At 41.1% G+C, this 21799-nt stretch overlaps 1 protein-coding gene and 1 pseudogene across 1 annotated transcript; one reads left to right on the forward strand and one right to left on the reverse strand.

Annotated features, from left to right (window-relative positions):
* Positions 1-484: 484 nt before the first annotated feature.
* actr3b (actin related protein 3B) lies at positions 485-18321 on the reverse strand. The gene is made up of 12 exons (XM_071328405.1): positions 18139-18321; positions 17301-17356; positions 16732-16856; positions 16330-16440; positions 15905-16000; positions 7731-7838; positions 5733-5876; positions 5388-5561; positions 4563-4655; positions 2720-2845; positions 2473-2556; positions 485-1443 (listed from the first exon to the last, which is right to left on the reverse strand). The coding sequence occupies exons 1-12, from the start codon at positions 18180-18182 to the stop codon at positions 1348-1350; spliced, it is 1257 nt and encodes a 418-aa protein (XP_071184506.1). The 5' UTR covers positions 18183-18321; the 3' UTR covers positions 485-1347.
* A 1268-nt stretch (positions 18322-19589) lies between these two features.
* LOC139532908 (DNA repair protein XRCC2-like) lies at positions 19590-21330 on the forward strand (annotated as a pseudogene).
* The last annotated feature ends 469 nt before the right edge of the window (positions 21331-21799 follow it).

The following is a 21799-nucleotide window of genomic DNA, read 5'->3' on the forward strand; positions in this document are numbered from 1 at the left end:
CCATTGGCCATAGAGATTGGATGCAATAACTGAATAACAATTGCAACTTTGGCTGACTCTGTGGCAACCCCAAACAAGACAATCAGTTTAATTGTTTTTATTATTTAACCTTTATTTAACTAGGCAAGTCAGTTAAGAACAAATTCCTATTTACAATGACGGCCTACCCCGGCCAAACCCGGACAACGCTGGGACAAATGTGCGCCGCCCTATGGGACTCCCAATCACGGCCGGATGTGATACAGCCTGGATTCAAACCAGGGACTGTAGTGACACCTCTTGCACTGAGATGCAGTGCCTTAGACCGCTGCACCACTCGGGAGGCAATGGGCTGTATACAACTACAAAGTCTACATAATACACTTTCCAGAAATGGACACAATAAACAAATTAATTAAATGTTTCCTGGTACTAAAGACAGTCATTTACTGTATGTCTGTCTTGGAAAGCATCACATTAGCTATCAATCAGAAACAACAAGCCATGAAGGTGCCAAGTACCTTTATTCACATCATACAGCAGTTTTATTTTTAGTGGGCACAGTTCCCTACGGAAATAACTTCTAGATACACAGAAATGTATAAATAAATACTTCAATATCATTATATACCATAGATAATTTGTGGCTGACAAAAATAATTTAATAAATACTTTTGGACCTAATAAAGGAAATATCTCTTCTTTCACGTTACACTATTTCACGTCAATGAAGAACAGCATACGATCTACATCTTTATATATCTGTTCTGATAATCATTAATACAAATATAAACACATTTTTAAATATGTTATATTGTAATATATAGTATCTTTAGCTATATATTCTATATACAATTTCAAAGCATGACATTCTATGGATATTGGACAAACGTAACTTGGGCTGCTCCAGAAGTAGCGTGGGTTGCCTTCCCACACGATTCATGCAGCCTGGGATGGGATCTAAAGTTAATCTTAAGAGTGTACAGCGAAACTAAGAGAGTAGGTGCAAGAAAACAGTCTTCAGTTCATGGCTTCAACCAAAGTGTTCCAGTTTAGATTTTTTCTTGTTTAACTCTATTAAATAGTCTGCAATGTTGCTACAATGACAATATTGAAAATTCACTATATGTGTGCTATAAGATGTCTTTGTCTAATTCAATGACTTTTATCCTTCACATTAATTCTAATTAGCCTATACTGATTGTACAATATACTGTAGTTGAGAAATTAAATTGCACATCAACGTCTAAGGGGCTCTTGTGTGGTAGGTTAGAGTGCTATGGTGGTAAAGTAAGGACATCAATCACGATGCATGGACTGACCCCAGGCCGGGGTCAACAGCAGGTTCTGTAGGTGTGGGTCTTAGCATTAGGACATGGTACCAAAGACTGGATTATGGCGGCAGATGCTGGGGCCAAACTCATCGTAGTCCTTTTTTGAGTGACAAACCTGGAGAAACTCAGGCTGTGAAGGAAAGAAACGGAATACAAAAGCAAGGAGCAACAGGGGATTTATCTCAGTACTTTAGGCAGATGAAAAGGTTTGGATAACACCAGACACAGCATTATTACAGATGTACAATCTTAATTTGAGTCAGTTTGCTATAGCAGGAAAATAATCCTGCAGCAACAGGACATTTGCATTATTATGTAGATTTAATTAATTGTCACGACTTCCACCGAAGGTGGCTCCTCTTCCTGTTCGGGCGGTGCTCGGTGGTCGTCGTCGCCGGCCTACTAGCTGCCACCGATCCATTTTTCCTTTTCGTTTGTGTCTGTCTGTTTTGTTTACACCTGTGTCCTATTAGTGGATTTCGGTGGGTTTATTAACCTCCGCTGCCTGCTAGTCTTTGTGCGGGATTGTTTTGCTGTGGTTACGTTGTTAGGGGTGCGTGTCTGCACCACAGGGTTTTCTTTTCTCACAGCAGTTGTACCATTTATGAAGGTGGTTAGGAGTAGAGGTTTCTCCGTTTATTTCCCTGTGTGTGGCGACCTCGTTTTGGCGTGTTCCCCCCCATGTTGTTGTTGAGTTGGGACTACTTATTAAATGATTGTGCCACTAGGACTTCCTTGCTCTCCTGCTCCTGATTCCTGCACCTCCCTCCTTATTGGAGGCACGTAACATTAATGGACATTTTTTGTAGGAGTTGATCCATTTTTCGTTAGGGCAAAGTCAGACATTTTAAAGTGGAAATAATAAACTTTAGAAGCCTTTTTAAACCTAGAATACACTATTCTGCAGGAAAATGTTCAGCAACAAAAGAGTAATCAAATGAAGAGCCTACATCTGTAGGCTGAGTACTGTTTATATATTGATTATATATACACATTAATACAGTAGACATTTGTGATAGTGAATGATAATAATAATAATAACAGAACTTGTTAACCTTCGCAGTATGACCATGTAGAAAATGTAGTGTGTATCTGTGTGTATGCGTGGGTGCGTGCTCTGTGTGTGAATGTGTACATGTGCACTGTGTGTGGTCTTTACCGTAGAGGCAAGCATGGATCCTCCAAACCACACGGCATAGCGCTGCATGTGGTGTGTAACCACCAGGACCTCCATGGGCTTGGGCTGAAAACACAGGAAAGTAGACAGATTACCATCCATCCTGAGCCCAGTTTCTACCCTGCATCACAATAGCCTGGACAATGTCAGATCTGTATTGCCAACTCCTATGATCGTTGTCGTACCAAACATGACCATTGGAGGCAGGAAAGCACGAACAGACACACACCTTTATCCTTCCTCCACTGAGCTCCTCACTCAATTTGAGCCGGGCGTCTACCGACCGCTTCAGGTCTCTCTGCAGCCGCCGGCCAAAGTCTCTGAACATGGTGGAACCGCCAGACAGGACAATATTCTGTAATGTGTCAGTACACAACACAACTATAGGGTGTCAGTTTTCTAGCCCATCAAAACAATAACAACACCTTCATTCATCAAGAAGTAGTCAATCTGGCTAAACACACAATCAAGAGACAGAAAAAATAAATAATTGGTGGGCGCTTATATTTATCCTTTTTTACACATACACAAGTATGTAATTTATACGCATGTGTGAATTGGAAATGTATTTTTTTAATATCCCACTTTCCCTGAGACACCGATGGAGTGTGGGGTCACAGCCAGGGTCAGTCATTATGAATGATGCACCTGGCGCAATTAGGGTTAAATGCATGCATGCTTTCTGTGTCTAGTTAGGCTTCAATGTCATCACAGAATTAGGGCTTTATCACAAATTATTAACTGGGTGGTTCGAGCCCTGAATGCTGATTGGCTGACAGGTGTGGTATATCAGACCGTATACCACGGCTATGACAAAACATTTATTTTTACTGTTCTAATTAGGTTGGTAACCAGTTTATAATAGCAATAAGGCACCTCGGCTTTGCGTCGTGCCTAAGAACAGCCCTTAGCCGTGGTATATTGGCCATATACCACCCCCCCTCTGGCCTTATTGCTTAAATAACAACCCTTGAAAGTTGCTGATATCAAATGTGTAAAGGCTACACTGGTCAGGTCTCAAACCCTAACGAGAGAGAGAGAGCGAGCGAGTGAGAGAGAGAAAGGAAAAGGCTCAGGGAAAATCGGGACAGTCATTTGATCTTCATTAAATATTGACGTTCAGCGATAATAGGGGATCAACCAGCGATCCTCCGCCATTACAGGTCGAGGGGGTCAATCGTTTGTTAACAAACTTTAGAGGCTTTGGGAGGAAATGTATCCCGTTGTTTGGATTGGGCTGAGCTGGAATAACTTCTGGGGCAATAAAAAAAGTACTGTTCTCCATCTATTTTTCATCCCTCTCTCCCTCCCTCTTTCATCCCTCTTTCCATCCATGTTTTGCCTTTCTGAAATGAATCCATTTATTACTCGTGTCAGAGGAGGAGATGAGAGCCCAGCAGCAGAGCGTTTTACTGCAGATGACCACCTTTCAATTTGTGAAGAAGATGGTTTAAGCTTATAGTCCACCTCAGGTGTTGTGACTCGTGGGGATCGTTAGGATGCTCAATGAATTGTTAAATGTATTCAATTGCCCAGAAGATTGCAATATTTTATTTTAGGCAGTTGGTTCACTGGGCTATTACAAGTTCAATGACTTGTCTCAATGTTTTTATAAATACCCCAGTTTGATGTTTTAATTTGATATGCAGATGAGTGGCATGGGGATCATGGACATTTATAACACATGAGCAAGATAATTTGCACTCATTCTGTGTTTAGAAAAAATATATGTTTTGTTGGCATGATCCAAGCTAAATGAAGAGTAGAATGTGAACTGAAATGACCATTGAATAAGTCAGCTGCCGTGTTCAAGCCTATGTTCCCTCATTGCCTCCACAAGGCCAACATGCATCTACCAGTAAGATAACAAGGTGTACACTGACGCCTGGTGGACAAAATATGAAAAACTATTCAGAATCAAAACTGTCAATACTAAATGTATTGCAGAGCAAGTCTGACATATTTAAAATAATCTTCAAATCATATTCTTTCTTAAATTAATTGTTAAACAGGAAAGACATGCGTTTCCCCCATCACACAATCAATTGCAGAATGTAGTGTTGAAGCCATACCTTATATAGAGGTCTTCTGACATCTATTGGACAGTTCATTATAACCTCGTCAACTATATCTGAGATTGGCTGCATGAAGTCTGGGTTGGCAAACTGTAAAACACAGGAGCAGATTTAGTGGGTATTACATGTGAATGTTTAAAGCAAGGTCCAATGCAGCTGTTTTTATCTCAATATCAAATCATTTCTGGGTAACAATTAAGAATATTACTGTTATTGTTTTTAATTAAAATTTTCAAAAAGAAACAAAAATAGCTTCTTAGCAAAGAGGAATTTCTCAAGAAAGAATTTAGCTATGACTGTCTGGGAGTGGTCTGGAGAGGGGAAAACTGAAAACTAGCTGTTGTTGTCAGATAGGTTTGGAACTCTTTTTTTTTTCTTTTTCTTTTTTAAGTATTTTAATTTACCGCCTGGTGTTGTCACCAGGAAGGCCAAAACGCCATCCCACCAAAACAGGCTGAAATATTAGGCTTTCTTTTCAAACAGCTCTTACACTAAAAAGGCATTATCATTCCAACCTCAGTGTGTAAATATGTATAAAACACATGGAAACCATGATTTTAACTGCACTGAGCCTTTAAATGAGAATAATCTTAAATTTGTCAACTTTATTCTGCATAACAATTATTTATCTTTTTTTTTTTACTGATATCTTACATGACAACAATTGGTGCTTTCTTGAAGATACTCATTTCAAATGAGTAATTAATCCAATTGGATCCTTATTGGGTAACAACACTGGCTGATAACTGTTGTGATGTTAGTTCTTATAAATAGTGTAGCATAAAATAAACGCTACCCATTATTCAGAATATCAATGAATACCTCTGGATGAAAGAATATTTCTGGACCTAAAAAGCGTTCATATCCAACGTCTATGTGGAATTCAGATTTGCTGATGGCATTGATGCCTTTGTACTTCTTGATCCATTTCCCAGGGTCCGTGTCATATTTGGCAAATTCCTTCACAATGTCTGGACAGATGTAGCAGTACCTCTCCTGGGAAAACAAAACAACAAAACAACAAAAAACAAATAAACAAGTGTGAGCTTACATTGTTCATTTATGTACATAATGTAGCATCAGTCCAACAACCATTACACCAATCAAAACCTCTTAAAGAGGTCGCTAGATGTTGCTAGGTAGCTTCACTACTATTCTCCTCCTCACCTTGACTGCCTTGGCTGTCTCCATGGACTGTTCCGGGGGGATGCCCACCTCCCTCTCTCTGAGGAGCTGCTGAATAAACAAGGTGATGTCTCGACCTGCTATGGGGATGTGTTTTATACAGCTCCCAATGACGTAGCCTTCAGCCTAGCACAGGACACATAAGTTACAATGACTCAAACAGTCAACAACAGGTTAACATAACATGATCCTGATCATGTCTCAAAGAGTTACTCTATACCTGTAGCATAACTATGAATTTGCAAAACATGAAACACTTAAAGCTGCAATATGTATATTTTTGGGCGACCTGACCAAATTCACATAGATCTGTCATTCTCATTGAAAGCCAGTCCAAGAAGCGATAGTTCTGTTCTATGTGCACTATTTCTATACTTCCTGTTCGTAAGTTTTTTTGCATCTTTTACTTTCGGTTTTGTCCACCAGCTTCAAACAGCTGAAAATACAATATTTCTGGTTATGAAGAAGATATTTCCCAGCGGTTTAGATGGTACAATGATTCTCTACACTATACTTGCTTGTTTTGTCACATAAACTAAAATTAGGCGACTTATTCTAATTTTAGCAACCAGGAAATGGCGGAGCGATTTCTGCATAGTGCATCTTTAGTAATAACAGGTATACCAGTGACTATTATTTAAAATAAAGTCTATGGAATTGAGGTGGGGGCATTTAGAAAACAGCTGACAGTGAAGAAGGCATCTGAACAAGTCTATGAACGTGCTGGGACTTTTACGTTAACAAGTACCAGTATATCTCAATATGGGTAGAGCACTTGTTTTTCACTGTATGGTATTCTATTTTATGGTATCCAATTCTATTTTATATTATATATAGCCATGAAGAAAAAGTCCACATACGGGATCCCAGCAATCATTGAATTTGACACAGCATTTTACTCATCATAAACAACAGACACAGAACTTCATGCCATATCACTTTTACAGAGAGGGAGTTATATTTAGGAGAGTCATGTGCACAGGTGTTGCGTCTCAATAAGCTAAAGTGGCTACTTCTCCTTGTTTCCTCTCTGCCAGCAACCCTGATTTAAAAAGACAGGACAGCAACACTGATTTAAAAAGACAGGACAGCAACCCTGATTTAAAAAGACAGGACAGCAACACTGATTTAAAAAGACAGGACAGCAACCCTGATTTAAAAAGACAGGACAGCAACACTGATTTAAAAAGACAGGACAGCAACCCTGATTTAAAAAGACAGGATAGCTAAAAGCAATATGGCGAAGGCCCACAAGGGAATTTTCCTTGACCTGGAGGGAAAAGCCACCTTGGACTGTTGAGAAACCGTATGGGAGTCTTAGGCTGCGTTTACACAGGCAGCCCAATTCTGATATTTGTTCCACTAATTGGTCTTTTGACCAATCACATTAGATCTTTTTCAGAGCTGATCTGATTGGTCAAAAGACCAAAGAGTTGAAGCATGTCCTGGGGTGGGGGGAGGGGGGGTTCAACCCATGTTACAGGGCTGTTTCTATCAGGGAAGGGATAGGATGGTTATAAAACGTCCCCTTACATGCCTTTCCTCATTGGATCTTCCCATTAACCCACGATGCCTTGGATCATGTTGTATATTGACATTCCTTTGAATTTGGACAGACACACAATCAAAACAGGTCAATAAAGGAGTTAAGTTGGGCTTGCTAGCTGCTTCCACTCACAAGAAAGACATTTCTGTTTTGTTCCCGCAATTAAAGCTAAGCAACCAAGATGGCCTAGCTTTTCTTGAGGAATGCCAACACATTTTGAGGTTTATAATGCCTTCATAAGGTTGGCATAGCACTTCTGTCATGGAATATTATGGAAACCCCAATGTTGATGGACGGTTTCATAACAGTTTAACGTGACATAAGACAGCATTAAGCTTTCACGACAAGTGTGATTATAAGCCTCTATGACCTATTAGGCCTATTATGTCATAGTGTCTTTTAACAACAAAAAAACTTTGATATGCTTTTGTTACCACAGGTATGGCATGGGTGACTCCATCTCCGCTGTCAATCACGATTCCTGTCAGTGTTCGCTCGCCTACTTGTCTAGATGTCCATGATGCTGCCAGGGCAAGAACTGCCTGAAATGAACCAATACAATCACTGAGAGACAGATTTCAATGTGATTAGACCTAGGGCTGTGGCGGTCATGAAATATTGTAAACATGTTTAGAATCTCCAGGCCTCCACGCATACATGCCGCTGATGTATGCCTTTGGAACATCTACAATGAAAAAAAGTCTAATAAACCCATTTAATATACCATCACAATAAATCCATTATTTATTTTAGGCAGGTCTAAAGAAACATTATGATATGAAGAAAATGTATTTCAGAAGAACAGAATATGAGTTGGCCTACTGTATGTTATCTGGCTATGCGCCCTGCCATAGGCTGTAGACTAGTTCATTTAGCAGACAAGATATGCTTATAAGTCCCGTGCCATTATTTTATATTATATGATTTTATAGTAAGAAGAATATAATTGAACTTGGCTGAAGGATATTTTTCCCATTCCGGAGCAATGTTGAGAGTAAAAGTGATCATTTGAAACAGGTCCTATATGCTAATCTAGATTTTGAGTTAATTTAGATGTGAATTATACAAATCTTAGATTGTCTTAAAAATCAAAACATATTTGAGCTGCATGATGCGACTATACGCAACAAAAAGTCGCAAAAAAAGCTTACACTCTGTTCCTTGCCTCAGGCTGCACACCCTGTTCTCTCATCAAGTGGTCATATTGTCAACCATCAGACTATTCTCAATTTAATCTTGTCTTTACTAATATGGAGGGAAACAAATGATTTAGAATGGCCCAATATCAAATGGGTAGGAACAACAGGAGGCTGCTGAGGGGAGGCCCGGTTCATATTACTGTACGGAAACAGCACAAATGGAATGGCATCAAACAACTGTAACCATGTGTTTGATGTATTTGATACCATTTCACTTATTCCGCTCCAGCCATTACCACAAGCCCGTCCTCCCCAATTAAGGTACCACCAACCTTGTGTTGTAGGAACAGGGGGCAGGGGGAAAAAGACATCATCCGTATGCACTCGAATAGCGAATGGAGGCTGCTTTCCCAGTTTAAATCATGCTGAGGCTAGTCCGGTTTTATAGCGGAGCAGCTGAGAAATAGACCTAAATATGGTAGCAGCTGGGATCCTCCTCTTTTTAGTAGCAACCATCAAAAACTCTGCTATCACACGGAATTGCATATAGAAATGTCTGGGCTTATAAGAACACTTATTTCACTTCATGCATCAACCACTGTTTGAGGAGCATGCAGCCTCTCACTGCACGACAGGTGATATTCCACCCAAACTCTGTATGCTATGGGCTCTCCAACCATGTTCCTGCAGCTACCCAGTGCTTCATTTGGGAAACCAAATTAAATCTGTTTGGGAATAGCGATAGTAACATGTTTTCATAACGCAACACATTTAATTAACTTAAACTGTTGACCGCCCCTCTCTCTGCGTGCTCGAAAAAGGAATGAAGGAGAGGAGGAGATGGACAAATTCACTATAATTGTAAGCTAACTCTGTAAGCCGCCCTGCACAATCAATGAACCAACAGCATCACCTAGGCCTATATGTTCTCTCCCAGACTCATGGATTGATGATTGGAGCGTATCATAAGGTAACCAGTCCAACCAGTATGAATAGCACAGTCCAGATTCAAAGGTGATTGCTAGAATTTGTTTAATTTTGAAGTATAGGCTAGACCAATTATGTACCAAAAACATCCTAAATCTATATATGTTTTTTTTTTAAATGTTTTTCCACCTTGCATAATATGCAATAGGCTATTAGGTTATGTATTGTCCAATGCCATAATCATTATTTTAATTCAGGTTTATTTTTGGGGCTTTGGCTCATACCGTACACAGTGTTTTCGGAAAGTATTCAGACCCCTTGACTTTTTCCACATTTTGTTACATTACAGCCTTATTATAAAATGGATTAAATAAAATAAATCCTCAGCAATCTACACACAAAACCCCATAATGACAAAGTGAAAATGGGTTTTTAGAAATGTTTGTAAATGTATAAAATATAAAAAACAGAAATACCTCATTTACATAAGTACTCAGACCTTTTGCTATAAGACTCTAAATTTATCTCAGGTACATCCTGTTTCCATTGATCATCCTTAAGATGTTTCTACAACATGATTGGAGTCCACCTGTGGTAAATTCAATTGATTGGACATTATTTGGAAAGGCATACACCTGTCTATATAAGGTCCCACAGTTGACAGTGCATGTCAGAGCAAAAACCAAGCCATGTGGTCGAGGGAATTGTCTGTAGAGCTCAGAGACAGGATTATGTCGAGGCACAGATCTGGGGAAGGGTATCAACATTTTTGCCAGCATTGAAGGTATCCAAGAACACAGTGGCCTCCATCATTCTTGAAAGGAAGAAGTTTGGAACCACCTAGACTCTTCCTAGAGCTGGCCGCCCAGCCAAACTGAACAAAAGGGGGAGAAAGGCCTTGGTCAGGGAGGTGACCAAGAACTCGATGGTCACTCTGACAGCTCTAGAGTTCATCTGTGGAGATGGGAGAACGTTCCAGATGGACAACCATGTCTGCAGCACTCCACAAATCAGGCCTTTATGGTAGAGTGGCCAGACGGAAGCCACTCCCCAGTAAAAGGCACATGACAGCCCGCTTGGAGTTTGACAAAAAGCACACAAAGACTCTCAGATCATGAGAAACAAGATTCTCTGGTCTGATGAAACCAAGATTGAACTCTTTGGCTTGAATTCCAAGCGTCACGTCTGGAGGAAACCTGGCACCATCCCTACGGTGAAGCACATTGATGGTATCATCAAATCAAAGTTTATTTGTCACGTGCGCCGAATACAACAGGTGTAGACCTTACAGTGAAATGCTTACTTACAAGCTTTAACCAATAGTGCAAAGAAGGTATTAGGTGAACAATAGGTAGGTAAAGAAATAAAAACAACAGTAAAAAGACAGGCTATATACAGTAGCGAGGCTATAAAAGTAGAGAGGCTACATACAGACACCGGTTAATCAGGCTGATTGAGGTAGTATGTACATGTAGATATAGTTAAAGTGACTATGCATATATGATGAACAGAGAGAAGCAGTAGCGTAAAAGAGGGGTTGGCGGGTGGTGGGCGGGACACAATGCAGATAGCCCGGTTAGCCAATGTGCGGGAGCACTGGTTGGTCGGCCCAATTGAGGTAGTATGTACATGAATGTATAGTTATAGTGACTATGCATATATGATAAACAGAGAGTAGCAGCAGTGTAAAAAGATGGGTTGGGGGGGGTTGGGGGGGCACAGAGTGCAAATAGTCCGGGTAGCCATTTGATTACCTGTTCAGGAGTCTTATGGCTTGGGGGTAAAAACTGTTGAGTAGCCTTTTTGTTCTAGACATGGCACTCCGGTACCGCTTGCCATGCGGTAGTAGAGAGAACAGTCTATGACTGGGGTGGCTGGAGTCTTTGACAATTTTTAGGGCCTTCCTCTGACACCGCCTGGTGTAGAGGTCCTGGATGGCAGGCAGCTTAGCCCCAGTGATGTACTGGGCAGTACGCACTACCCTTTGTGGTGCCTTGCGGTCAGAGGCAGAGCAATTGCCATACCAGGCAGTGATGCAACCAGTCAGGATGCTCTCGATGTTGCAGCTGTAGAACCTTTTGAGGATCTCAGATCTTTTTAGTTTCCTGAGGGGGAATAGGCTTTGTCGTGCCCTCTTCACGACTGTCTTGGTGTGTTTGGACCATTCTAGTTTGTTGTTGATGTGGACACCAAGGAACTTGAAGCTCTCAACCTGCTCCACTACAGCCCCATCGATGAGAATGGGGGTGTGCTCGGTCCTCCTTTTCCTGTAGTCCACAATCATCTCCTTAGTCTTGGTCACGTTGAGGGATAGGTTGTTTTTCTGGCACCACCCGGCCAGGTCTCTGACCTCCCCCCTATAGGCTGTCTCGTCGTTGTCGGTGATCAAGCCTACCACTGTTGTGTCGTCTGCAAACTTAATGATGGTGTTGGAGTCGTGCCTGGCCATGCAGTCGTGGGTGAACAGGGAGTACAGGAGGGGACTGAGCACGCACCCCTGGGGAGCTCCAGTGTTGAGGATCAGCGTGGCAGATGTGTTGCTTCCTACCCTCACCACCTGGGGGCGGCCCGTCAGGAAGTCCAGGATCCAATTGCAGAGGGAGGTGTTTAGTCCCAGGATCCTTAGCTTAGTGATGAGCTTTGAGGGTACTATGGTGTTGAACGCTGAGCTGTAGTCAATGAATAGCATTCTCACATAAGTGTTCCTTTTGTCCAGGTGGGAAAGGGCAGTGTGGAGTGCAATAGAGATTGCATCATCTGTGGATATGTTTGGGCAGTATACAAATTGGAATGGGTCTAGGGTTTCTGGGATAATGGTGTTGATGTGAGCCATTATCAACCTTTCAAAGCACTTCATGGCTACAGACGTGAGTGCTACGGGTCTGTAGTCATTTAGGCAGGTTGCCTTTGTGTTCTTGGGCACAGGGACTATGGTGGTATGCTTGAAACATGTTGGTATTACAGACTCAATCAGGGACATGTTGAAAATGTCAGTGAAGACACCTGCCAGTTGGTCAGCACATGCCCGGGGCACACGTCCTGGTAATCCGTCTGGCCCCGCAGCCTTGTGTATGTTGACCTGTTTAAAGGTCTTACTCACGTCGGCTACGGAGAGCGTGATCACACAGTTGTCCGGAACAGCTGATGATCTCATGCATGTCTCAGTGTTGCTTGCCTCGAAGCGAGCATAGAAGTGATTTAGCTCGTCTGGTAGGCTCGCGTCACTGGGCTTCCCACATGCTGTGGCGATGTTTATCAGCAGAAGGGACTGGGGGACTAGTCAGGATCGAGGCAAAGATGAACAGACCAAAGTAAAAATAGATCCTTGATGAAAACCTGCTCCAGAGCGCTCAGGACCTCAAACTGGGGCGAAGGTTCACCTTCCAACAGGACAACGACCCAAAGCACACAGCCAAGACAATGCAGGAGTGGCTTCAGGACAAGTCTCTGAATGTCCTTGAGAGGCCCAGCCAGAGCCCGGATTTAAACCCGATCGAACATCTCTGGAGAGACCTGAAAATAGCTGTGCAGCAACGCTCCCCATCCAACCTGACAAAGCTTGAGAGGATCTGCAGAGAAGAATGGGAGAAACTCCCCAAATACAGGTGTGTCAAGCTTGTAGCGTCATACCCAGGAAGACTCAAGGCTGTAATTGCTGCCAAAGGTGCTTCAACAAAGTACTGAGTAAAGGGTCTGAATACTTATGAAAATATAATATATATTTTTTATAAATTTGCAAAAAAAAAAAAAAAAAAAATGTTTTTGCTTGGTCATTATGGGGTATTGTGTGTAGATTGATGAGGGGAAAAATAACATTTAATCAATTTTAGAATAAGGCTGTAACAGAACAAAAAAATGTAAAAGTAAAGGGGTCTGAATACTTCCCGAAGTCAATGTATAGGCCTATGAGTATGCATAAGCTTGAATATGTGTATGGTGTTCTAAATGCAATGTCTTAAATGATTTGAATAAATCATCATCTTATAAAGAGTTGCCCATTTTCAAACTAGAGGTCTTCACAGATCCACCTATACCCGAATACCGGAGACCGGGTTCCAGATCCAGAATTCTAAATTATGTCATGGGTCTGAGTTGGATCCGTTGTTATTTTGTGTATGATGAGAAAGCTCATGCACAGCTGCAGCCTCAATTAGCCTAGCTAGCTAATTTTAGCTAGCTTAACTAGCTTCTCCTAGTTTGATGAAGTCAAGACAGGTACTATGTAATCATATTTCATGATAAAAAACCTAACTATGGCAGCTATTAGTCTACTATAGCGCGAGTCGGATTGGTTGGTTGCTGCTCTCGTCTCTCCCTCCGCACTGCTCCGAATGTCACTGGCTCACAGTAGGGCCCCTCTTCCGCCTGCTAGAGCGCCATCTCTCACTCCCTCTCACGCTTTATCAGCTCCGGTTAAGAAAGTATCTTAAAACATGACTTTTCTGCTGCTTCCCTCACTCGATTCGGCCCGGGCTATGTCTATACAGAACTGGTCTAACTGTCCTCGGGTCCTGTTGAAACAGGTCTCTATATTTACTAAATGTATTTATGCATATCTGTTCCGGGTGGGAAAGCCTCAGGTCAATTTCGGAACGGGTCCAACGTTTTTGAACCCTGAAGACCTCTACTACCAACGCATGTCCAGAGTGCATAAGAGGAGATTACCGTGACTCAGCAATCACATGGAATTTGACTGCCATCATTACTCATTACTGCCATTGTGGCAGTAATATGGTCACCACAACAGCCCTAATTGGACCTCACCTTCATTAACATCTTTATGCATCCACTGATCTATCAAGTGTTTAAACATACAGTACCAGTCAAAAGTTTGGACACACCTACTCATTACAGAGTTTTTCTTTATTTTTACTATTGTCTATATTGTAGAATAATAGAGAAGACATCAAAACTATGGTATCATGTAGTAACCAAAAAAGTGTTAAACAAATCAAAATATATTTTATATTTGAGATTGTTCAAAGTAGCCACCCTTTGCTTTGATGACAGCTTTGCACACTCTTGGCATTCTCTCAACCAGCTTCATGAGGTAGTCACCTGGAATGCATTTCAATTAACAGGTGTGCCTTGTTAAAAGTTAATTTGTGGAATTTCTTTCCTTCTTAACGCGTTTGAGCCAATCAGTTGTGTTGTGACAAGGTAAGGGTGGTATACAGAAGATAGCCCTATTTGGTAAAAGACCAAGTACATATTATGGCAAGAACAGCTCAAATAAGCAAAGAGAAACGACAGTCCATCATTACTTTAAGGACAGGAAGGTCAGACAATGAGGAAAACTTTGAAAGTTCCCTCAAGTGCGGTTGCAAAAACCATCAAGCGCTATGATGAAACTGGCTCTCATGAGGACCGCCACAGGAATGGAAGACCCAGAGTTACCTCTGCTGCAGAGTGTAAGTTCATTAGAGTTACCAGCCTCTGAAATTGCAGCCCAAATAAATGCTTCACAGAGTTCAAGTAACAGACACATCTCAACATCAACTGTTCAGAGGAGACTGCGTGAATCAGACCTTCATGGTCGAGTTGCTGCAAAGAAATCACTACTAAAGGACACCAATAATAATAAGAAACTTGCTTGGGCCACAAAACACGAGCAATGGACATTAGACCGGTGGAAATCTGTCCTTTGGTCTGATGAGTCAAAATGTTTGCGTAGGTGAACGGATGATCTCTGCATGTGTGGTTCCCACCATGAAGCACTGGAGGAGGAGGTGTGATGGTGTGGGGGTGCTTTGCTGTTGACACTGTCTGTGATTTGTTTTTAAATTCAAGGCACACTTAACCAGTATGGCTACCAAAGCATTCTGCAGCGATACGCCATCCCATCTGGTTGCGCTTATGGGACTATCATTTGTTTTTCAACAGGTCAATGACCTAACACACCTCCAGGCTGTGTAAGGGCTATTTGACCAAGAAGGAGAGTGATGGAGTGCTGCATCAGATGACCTGGCCTCCACAATCACCCGACCTCAACCCATTTGAGATGGTTTGGGATGAGTTGGACCGCAGAGAGAAGGAAAAGCAACCAACAAGTGCTCAGCATATGTGACAACTCCTTCAAAACTGTTGGAAAAGCATTCCAAGTGAAGCTGGTTGAGAGAATGCCAAGAGTGTGCAAAGCTGCCATCAAGGCAAAGGGTGGCTACTTTGAAGAATCTCAAATAAAATATATTTTGATTTGTTTAACACATTTTTGGTTACTACATGATTCCATATGTGTTATTTCATAGTTTTGATGTCTTCACTATTATTCTACAATGTAGAAAACAGTCAAAAATAAAGAAAAACCCTTGAATAAGTAGGTGTCTCCAAACTTTTGACTGGTACTGTATATTTCTATCTAGGCTTACATGGAGTGAATGGATGATCATATCAAATACATTGTTATAATAATAAGACATCCTCAATACTTATACTATATACTACTGGTATATAACCATACATGAATGGGGTCATTGGGGTATTACACCTCATTAACATCACGGCAGATCAATAGTGTGAATGGGACATTATTTCTGTTGTACCTGCACTGCGATGTACAGGCCTGGGACATTAAAGGTCTCAAACATGATCTCAGCCAGATACTCTCTGTTCTCTGGCGTGTTCAACGGAGGCTCTGTCTGGGGACACAAACGTAAAAAACACTATACAGTCCAACTGACGCAGTCTAAGAGCAATAACAGCAAAGCTACAAAATAATACAATTTAAATTAGGTCTTACAAAAACCATGCACCTATTGACGGTTTTCATTTTGAAAAACATTGACTAAATTCAGAATGGGCAATGGGTGCATTCATTGATATTTATAAATACTGAAATGCCAGTTTCAAAAATAGAAAAATAAATACCAATATCTCTATTTCATTCCCATATATGTTACAACAAACAAAATATGTGTTATGGTGTATACTGGGGTATATAATACCTTTACAATAAACTGTCTCTCACCATAAGGAAGCTATGGTCTTCAGGCTCTGCCCGCAGATACTTAAAGATGATCTGCTCCATGAACTTTTCCATCAAATCCCAGTCTTCCACCATCCCATGTCTGATGGGCCACTTTGGAGACAGAAGGCCACATGGTTACAACTCAAAACCACCCCTGTGGGTGAAAACTGGTCGAATCAACGTTGTTTAAATGTCATTTCAACCTAATGACGTTGAATCAACGTAGAAAACTGATAGGGTTAGCAAAAAGTAATCAACGTAAGGGCACTTTGTCTTTTTTTCACCCAACTTTTAACCTAAATCCAATGACATGGTGAAATCTTTTGTTGAATTCACATTGAACTTGACGTTGAACTGACATCTGTGCCCAGTGGGACAGATCCTATGAGTAGGATCAATCACCTTGGTTGCATAGTTGGGCTTATCAATGCCTTCATCTCCTATAAAGAAATCCAAGTCATCCACTCCCTTCACAAGTCGCCTCTGTGCCTGGTCTCCTACACCGGCTGACTCCCGTATAGCAATGCCTGAAATGGAAACACATAAGGGTAACGAACAGGTGTTACATTCTTCTCTAAACCTCCCGTCCATCAAGTCGATATACATGGACAGATGACGTACCAAAGGCCCATATGTTCACACAGCTATCAAGCATATTTTAGAACTCTGTGTTCAACAAAGAACAGATCAAAACAGTCTGAAACTCATTTGTTGTCCGTTCCCTTGAGAAATGAATTGATGGTAATGAGTGAAATGACAGCTGGAGTGCAGTAACTTGCTCAAGGTTACACAGCCGTGTGATGAGATGGGAGGCTACACTGCCTTTAATTAGTGCTTTCCCAAGGCAGAGCTTGATTCAAATCCAAAAAACAAAACCTTAAACTCCAAAACTGATGTAAATAAAGCCATCTTCAAGTTAGAAGTGGATAGTGTTTAAAACATCTGCAACATAAGCTATACAGTATACTTACAGGATGGCATGATAAACTGTGGCTCTGTGTTTCCAGCATATCCAATCTTGGTGTATCTGCATTCAAAGAAAAACAACACAAAGTCATCATAACACAGCAAAAAGTACAATGTTTGCCCCTAAGCATTGTGCAAATATACAACTTAATCATTTATTTATTTTCTGTACCATGGACTAAGCAGAATGCATTTGTCAATATATTCTCTACCGATCAATTTGCAATTAACCTTTCAGAAACAACCGAAACCTTTAGCAATTAGTTCCCTATAATAAATGTACAGCCTCAGGTTCTGTCTCGACCCCAGCCTTTCTAATTAAGTACAACTTCCTGTTTAACCATACTAATTCATCATGGAGGAAAAATGTATCTCCTCTAAAATGTATATTGTTAGCCAAAACATGCAGCTGTTTGATTCATAGAGATCTTGGAAAATGTACTGCCCACAGGCTGAGTTATTCATCAAGTTAATCACACCTGTGAGTTTACAGGCCTTCGGATTCAGAAAACAGTAGGCTCCTCTACGGCTAAAATAGTCTAAGTTTTAGAGGACACTACAGCTGTGGCCAATTGCACTTTATTTACATTAACATCTTAGCTATAGACCTAAAATACATTAGAAAGTATTTATTATTATATATTATACATTATGACATTTTTTATAGTATTATTTAATCTTATTCTCAAGTAAACTTTGCAGGCAGGTGCTTTCCACTTGGGTGGCAAAGGTTGCCTTGATTGGTGGCATAACATAGCCTAACGTTAGTAAATGTCCTTTTCAAGGCAGATCACATACTGTATCTTCAGAGCAAGCGTAGCTGTTTCAAGTAAACAAACTCACCCTGTCCCACAATCTATCACGCAAGGGGGTAGAGGAGTTGCCATGCTCGTGTTGACGATTGTCCTATCGATACTAGAACACCATAGATTATTTGCAACAACTGTATCAGCTAGTTTAAACACAATGTATGATTAAAGGTTGGCTACACGGCTGATTGCACTGCCCCGTGCTCGCTTATTTCCCTGTACCGTTATTTATATTACAGAGTAGCCATTATATTGACCAGATACTCAAGTGGCAGCTCTAACAATGAAAATAAATGTCTTCAAAAATGGAAGGCAGTGGGGAGGGGGCACGATTAGGTGGGACCATTCTAGCCAATGAGAGGGCAGATACGCACAACAACAGGCACAACTCCAATATAAAGTGTTTTTTCTCAAAGTTGCCAGGATGTCAAGTGTCCTACTTAAATCAGTACACTCGCAACAACATAAGCATTACGAAACTTCTAGTCGATCAAATAAGCCATACGTAGAAAAGAAACCATTCACATTTTCGTTAACCAAATTCGACACTCTCTCGTTGACCTCCATACAAAACACCCTTTGCTTTGGGACTGAAAAAACACAAAAACGCCACCTGCTGGAGAATACCGATTTTGGGCCCAGTTATCCCTCTCGCTCTGCCTCTTTCTCTCTGTTTCTATTTGTAGTAGTTTGACAGCGAGAGTACTTCCCGAGTCAAAGGGAAAATTGAAAAAATAAAAACAAACTGGCTGGCTCCGTTATCCACTTGAGCTTAGTCGGGAATGGGAACTTGCACACCTGATCGTGAGTCAGTTTCTCATTCGTAAATGCTCTGTCATGTAGTGATTGCTAATACAGGATCAGCTGTTAGGCTACAGAAAAAAATGCTTTATTGAAACCTGTGAAAGTATTCTTGAAAATAATGTTTCGCTAAATGATATGGCTAAGGTGTATGCAATTAAATAACCTTGTAATTTTGTGAAGAAGCTGCAAAAAACTAAATGCCACGGCACCAATGTATTTCAATACTCACACCGCAAGGTGGCATCTGAATCCCACTGTTTCCTCTCTGGCCACGAGTTGTTAGGCAACCTTGTTTGTATTGTTCACGCGCCCAATAAAAAGGAGGTGACGAATATTCTGTCACACAAGCTAATAGCCTTTATTCTTGATAACGTTGGGATTAAGACCAATTATACTTAACTATTTTTCATTATGTATTTCATTATGTCTACCAGAGAGGCACGATAACGATCCTGTAACCATTTAAATAGCTCATCTATGCCAGATATTACGGTAAATTTTCAAAAAGCAAGGAAGACTATTTGAAAATGCGCGTAATTTTTCCTGACAGCAAGCAAGAGAAGATGACTACATAAATGACAGAGAACGGTGCAAAAAATATGTCGCAAACTAATCTATAAGTGTAAAAAAGTATCTGACGAAAGGTTTGTAGGAAACTAATTTGATGTCACATGACGAAATATGGACTTTGCCACCACCGCCACGTGCGCATTTCCCATCAACAGCGCACAATTCGGTCAAGTCTTTCCCCAATGTACACTAGCTAATTATTACACCAGCATACACCTAATAACTATCTGTTTGTCTTAAGTGTTTGTTTTCAACATTGCTACGCGCAATCAAACTTTACTGACACTCCATACCGGTTAACGAGTATGTAGATAACTGTTTACAATTTATTCCGTCCAACATGATCTAGTAACGTTAAACACAGACACGTCGCAGTTACTTAGCTACATGAATTTATTGCAAATATTATAGTGATTTGCGGTTTCGCGGGGCCCCTCAACGTCCCTTTTTGGGGAAAAATGTACTTCCTGCAATTCTACACATTTTTCCATGGGACAGAGAGAAAAATATGCAGTTTTATAACTATCTCATATTATTCTACACATTTTGGGAGGGGCTCCTCCAGGGGTTGGGCCCCTAGTGTTTGTGGGTCCTGCATTGCAGGGTTGTGTCCTACACTAGTATTCTGATCTTGGTTGAAGATACTCTGTTATTTTCAGTAGTGGTGTGTAAAATCACTGTGGAAGCCATGACAATAAGAATACATATTTATGTGTTTTTTGATTTGATATGCTTTTATTTATATATTTATTTTTATTGAAGCCTGCCACTGGTTATTTCCAACCTGTTTTCCCGCCGTTGGCCAGAGAGGTGCTACTGTGCACTGTTATTGATTGGTATGATGTCATTGGGAAGAAAATTTTGCCTAAAATCCAATTATGTTTATTATTGTGTTTTGTGTGTATTGCTAAATATGACTACTGAAGGTGAACTTGAACTTCAAGTAAGCAGCTAGAAGTACTTTGTTATCAAAGTAAAATCAGAATTAGCATATGGGTCATGAAGCTTTAGTTTTTTTAACCAAGTGAGTTTGTATTTTCCTTTAGGTGTTTGCTAGATTGAAGGGGAGATGATCATTGACGGACATTGAACCTGACATCTTTCCTGGACCAATTCAAGATAGTTTGGCCCTATAGACTCATTTAACTGCTGTTTAGACAGCAAGACAGGACAATGTCAGTACATATAAAGAAATAACCACAGTAGTCGCATGTTTTCTCTCCAGGTGACGTTGTGGAGTTCCATGGCATGAGGGCATTGGGAAGACGCAGACCCTGTTCAATCTGATGACCCACTGCATCCTCCCAACCGACTGTGGCGGCCTGGAGGTGAAGGTCATGTACGTGGACACCAACTACCACTTTGACATGCTGAGGCTGGTGAAAGTACTGGAGCACCGCCTGGGGGAGGATGGTGATGCGGTGGTAGAGCCTGAGGAGAGAGTGCGAGCCTGCCTGAGCCGACTCTTCGTGGTCCTCTGCTCCAGCTCAGTCCAGCTGCTTCTCACACTGCACTACCTGGAGAATACCTTCTGCAGCCGGCACGCCCTGTGCCTATTGGTCATCGACAGCATCGCAGCCTTCTATTGGGTGGACCGGAGCAGCTAAGAGGAGAGCGTGGCCAAGCAGGAAGCCATACTCAGGAAGTGTTCAGAGCCCCTGGAGACGGTGGTCCTCCTCCCATGCCTCAGACTTTGACAAGGCCTACATCAACAGGGATTGGCAGAGGATAGTGACACACAAGGAGACGTGACCAAGGACAGAAACCAGGTGTTTTCAACTGCATACACCACCACAAAGACATGAGGCGCTAAACACTCCTCGTTCTGTGTAATGTAAAGGGGATTTCAGTTTTTATAAAGAATGTTGTTGAACTCATTTGATTGAATTCTATTCCAATTCCGGATGTGTTCAACTGTTAGAAGAATGATTTTGAACTATAGCAACTTTTAGTGATTTTATTTCTAACAGTTGTTGGATTATTTTTAATCCACCAAATGTGGATGGTTATTATGTTGAATGTAATTTGTTTGTTTTGTTAAGAGGGGAAAAAATAAAAGAGTAAGATAGGGCAACTGTTACACACAGAGGTCGCAAATGTTTTGAAAAGAAATCACACCAGTTAAGTTCTGAGAACTTGCTTTTGATAGGTAGCATTCCTCTGGTCTGGTCCGGAGTGTACGTGGTATGCCGAAGGGAACTCTAAGGTTATTATGCTATAAATCCTGCTGCTATAGCAAAACATGTAACTTTGTGTACTATACACACCCTCCATCCCTCAACATAAAAGTCTTCATTTTACGTAAATATTTACATTGTTCA

The sequence above is a fragment of the Salvelinus alpinus genome, chromosome 10 (genome assembly GCF_045679555.1).
Source record: "Salvelinus alpinus chromosome 10, SLU_Salpinus.1, whole genome shotgun sequence".
Classification (NCBI taxonomy): Eukaryota; Metazoa; Chordata; class Actinopteri; order Salmoniformes; family Salmonidae; genus Salvelinus; species Salvelinus alpinus.

What these genes read in the sequence shown, in the direction of transcription:
- actr3b (XM_071328405.1), bottom strand. Translation starts at nt 18,182, where the DNA reads ATGGCAACTCCTCTACCCCCTTGCGTGATAGATTGTGGGACAGG. An exon ending in AAATATTCTTTCATCCAGAG is followed by an intron (nt 4,656 to 5,387) that starts GTATTCATTGAT and finishes TGTGTTTTACAG; the next exon opens with TTTGCCAACCCAGACTTCAT. An exon ending in TCAGAAGACCTCTATATAAG is followed by an intron (nt 2,846 to 4,562) that starts GTATGGCTTCAA and finishes GACACATTACAG; the next exon opens with AATATTGTCCTGTCTGGCGG.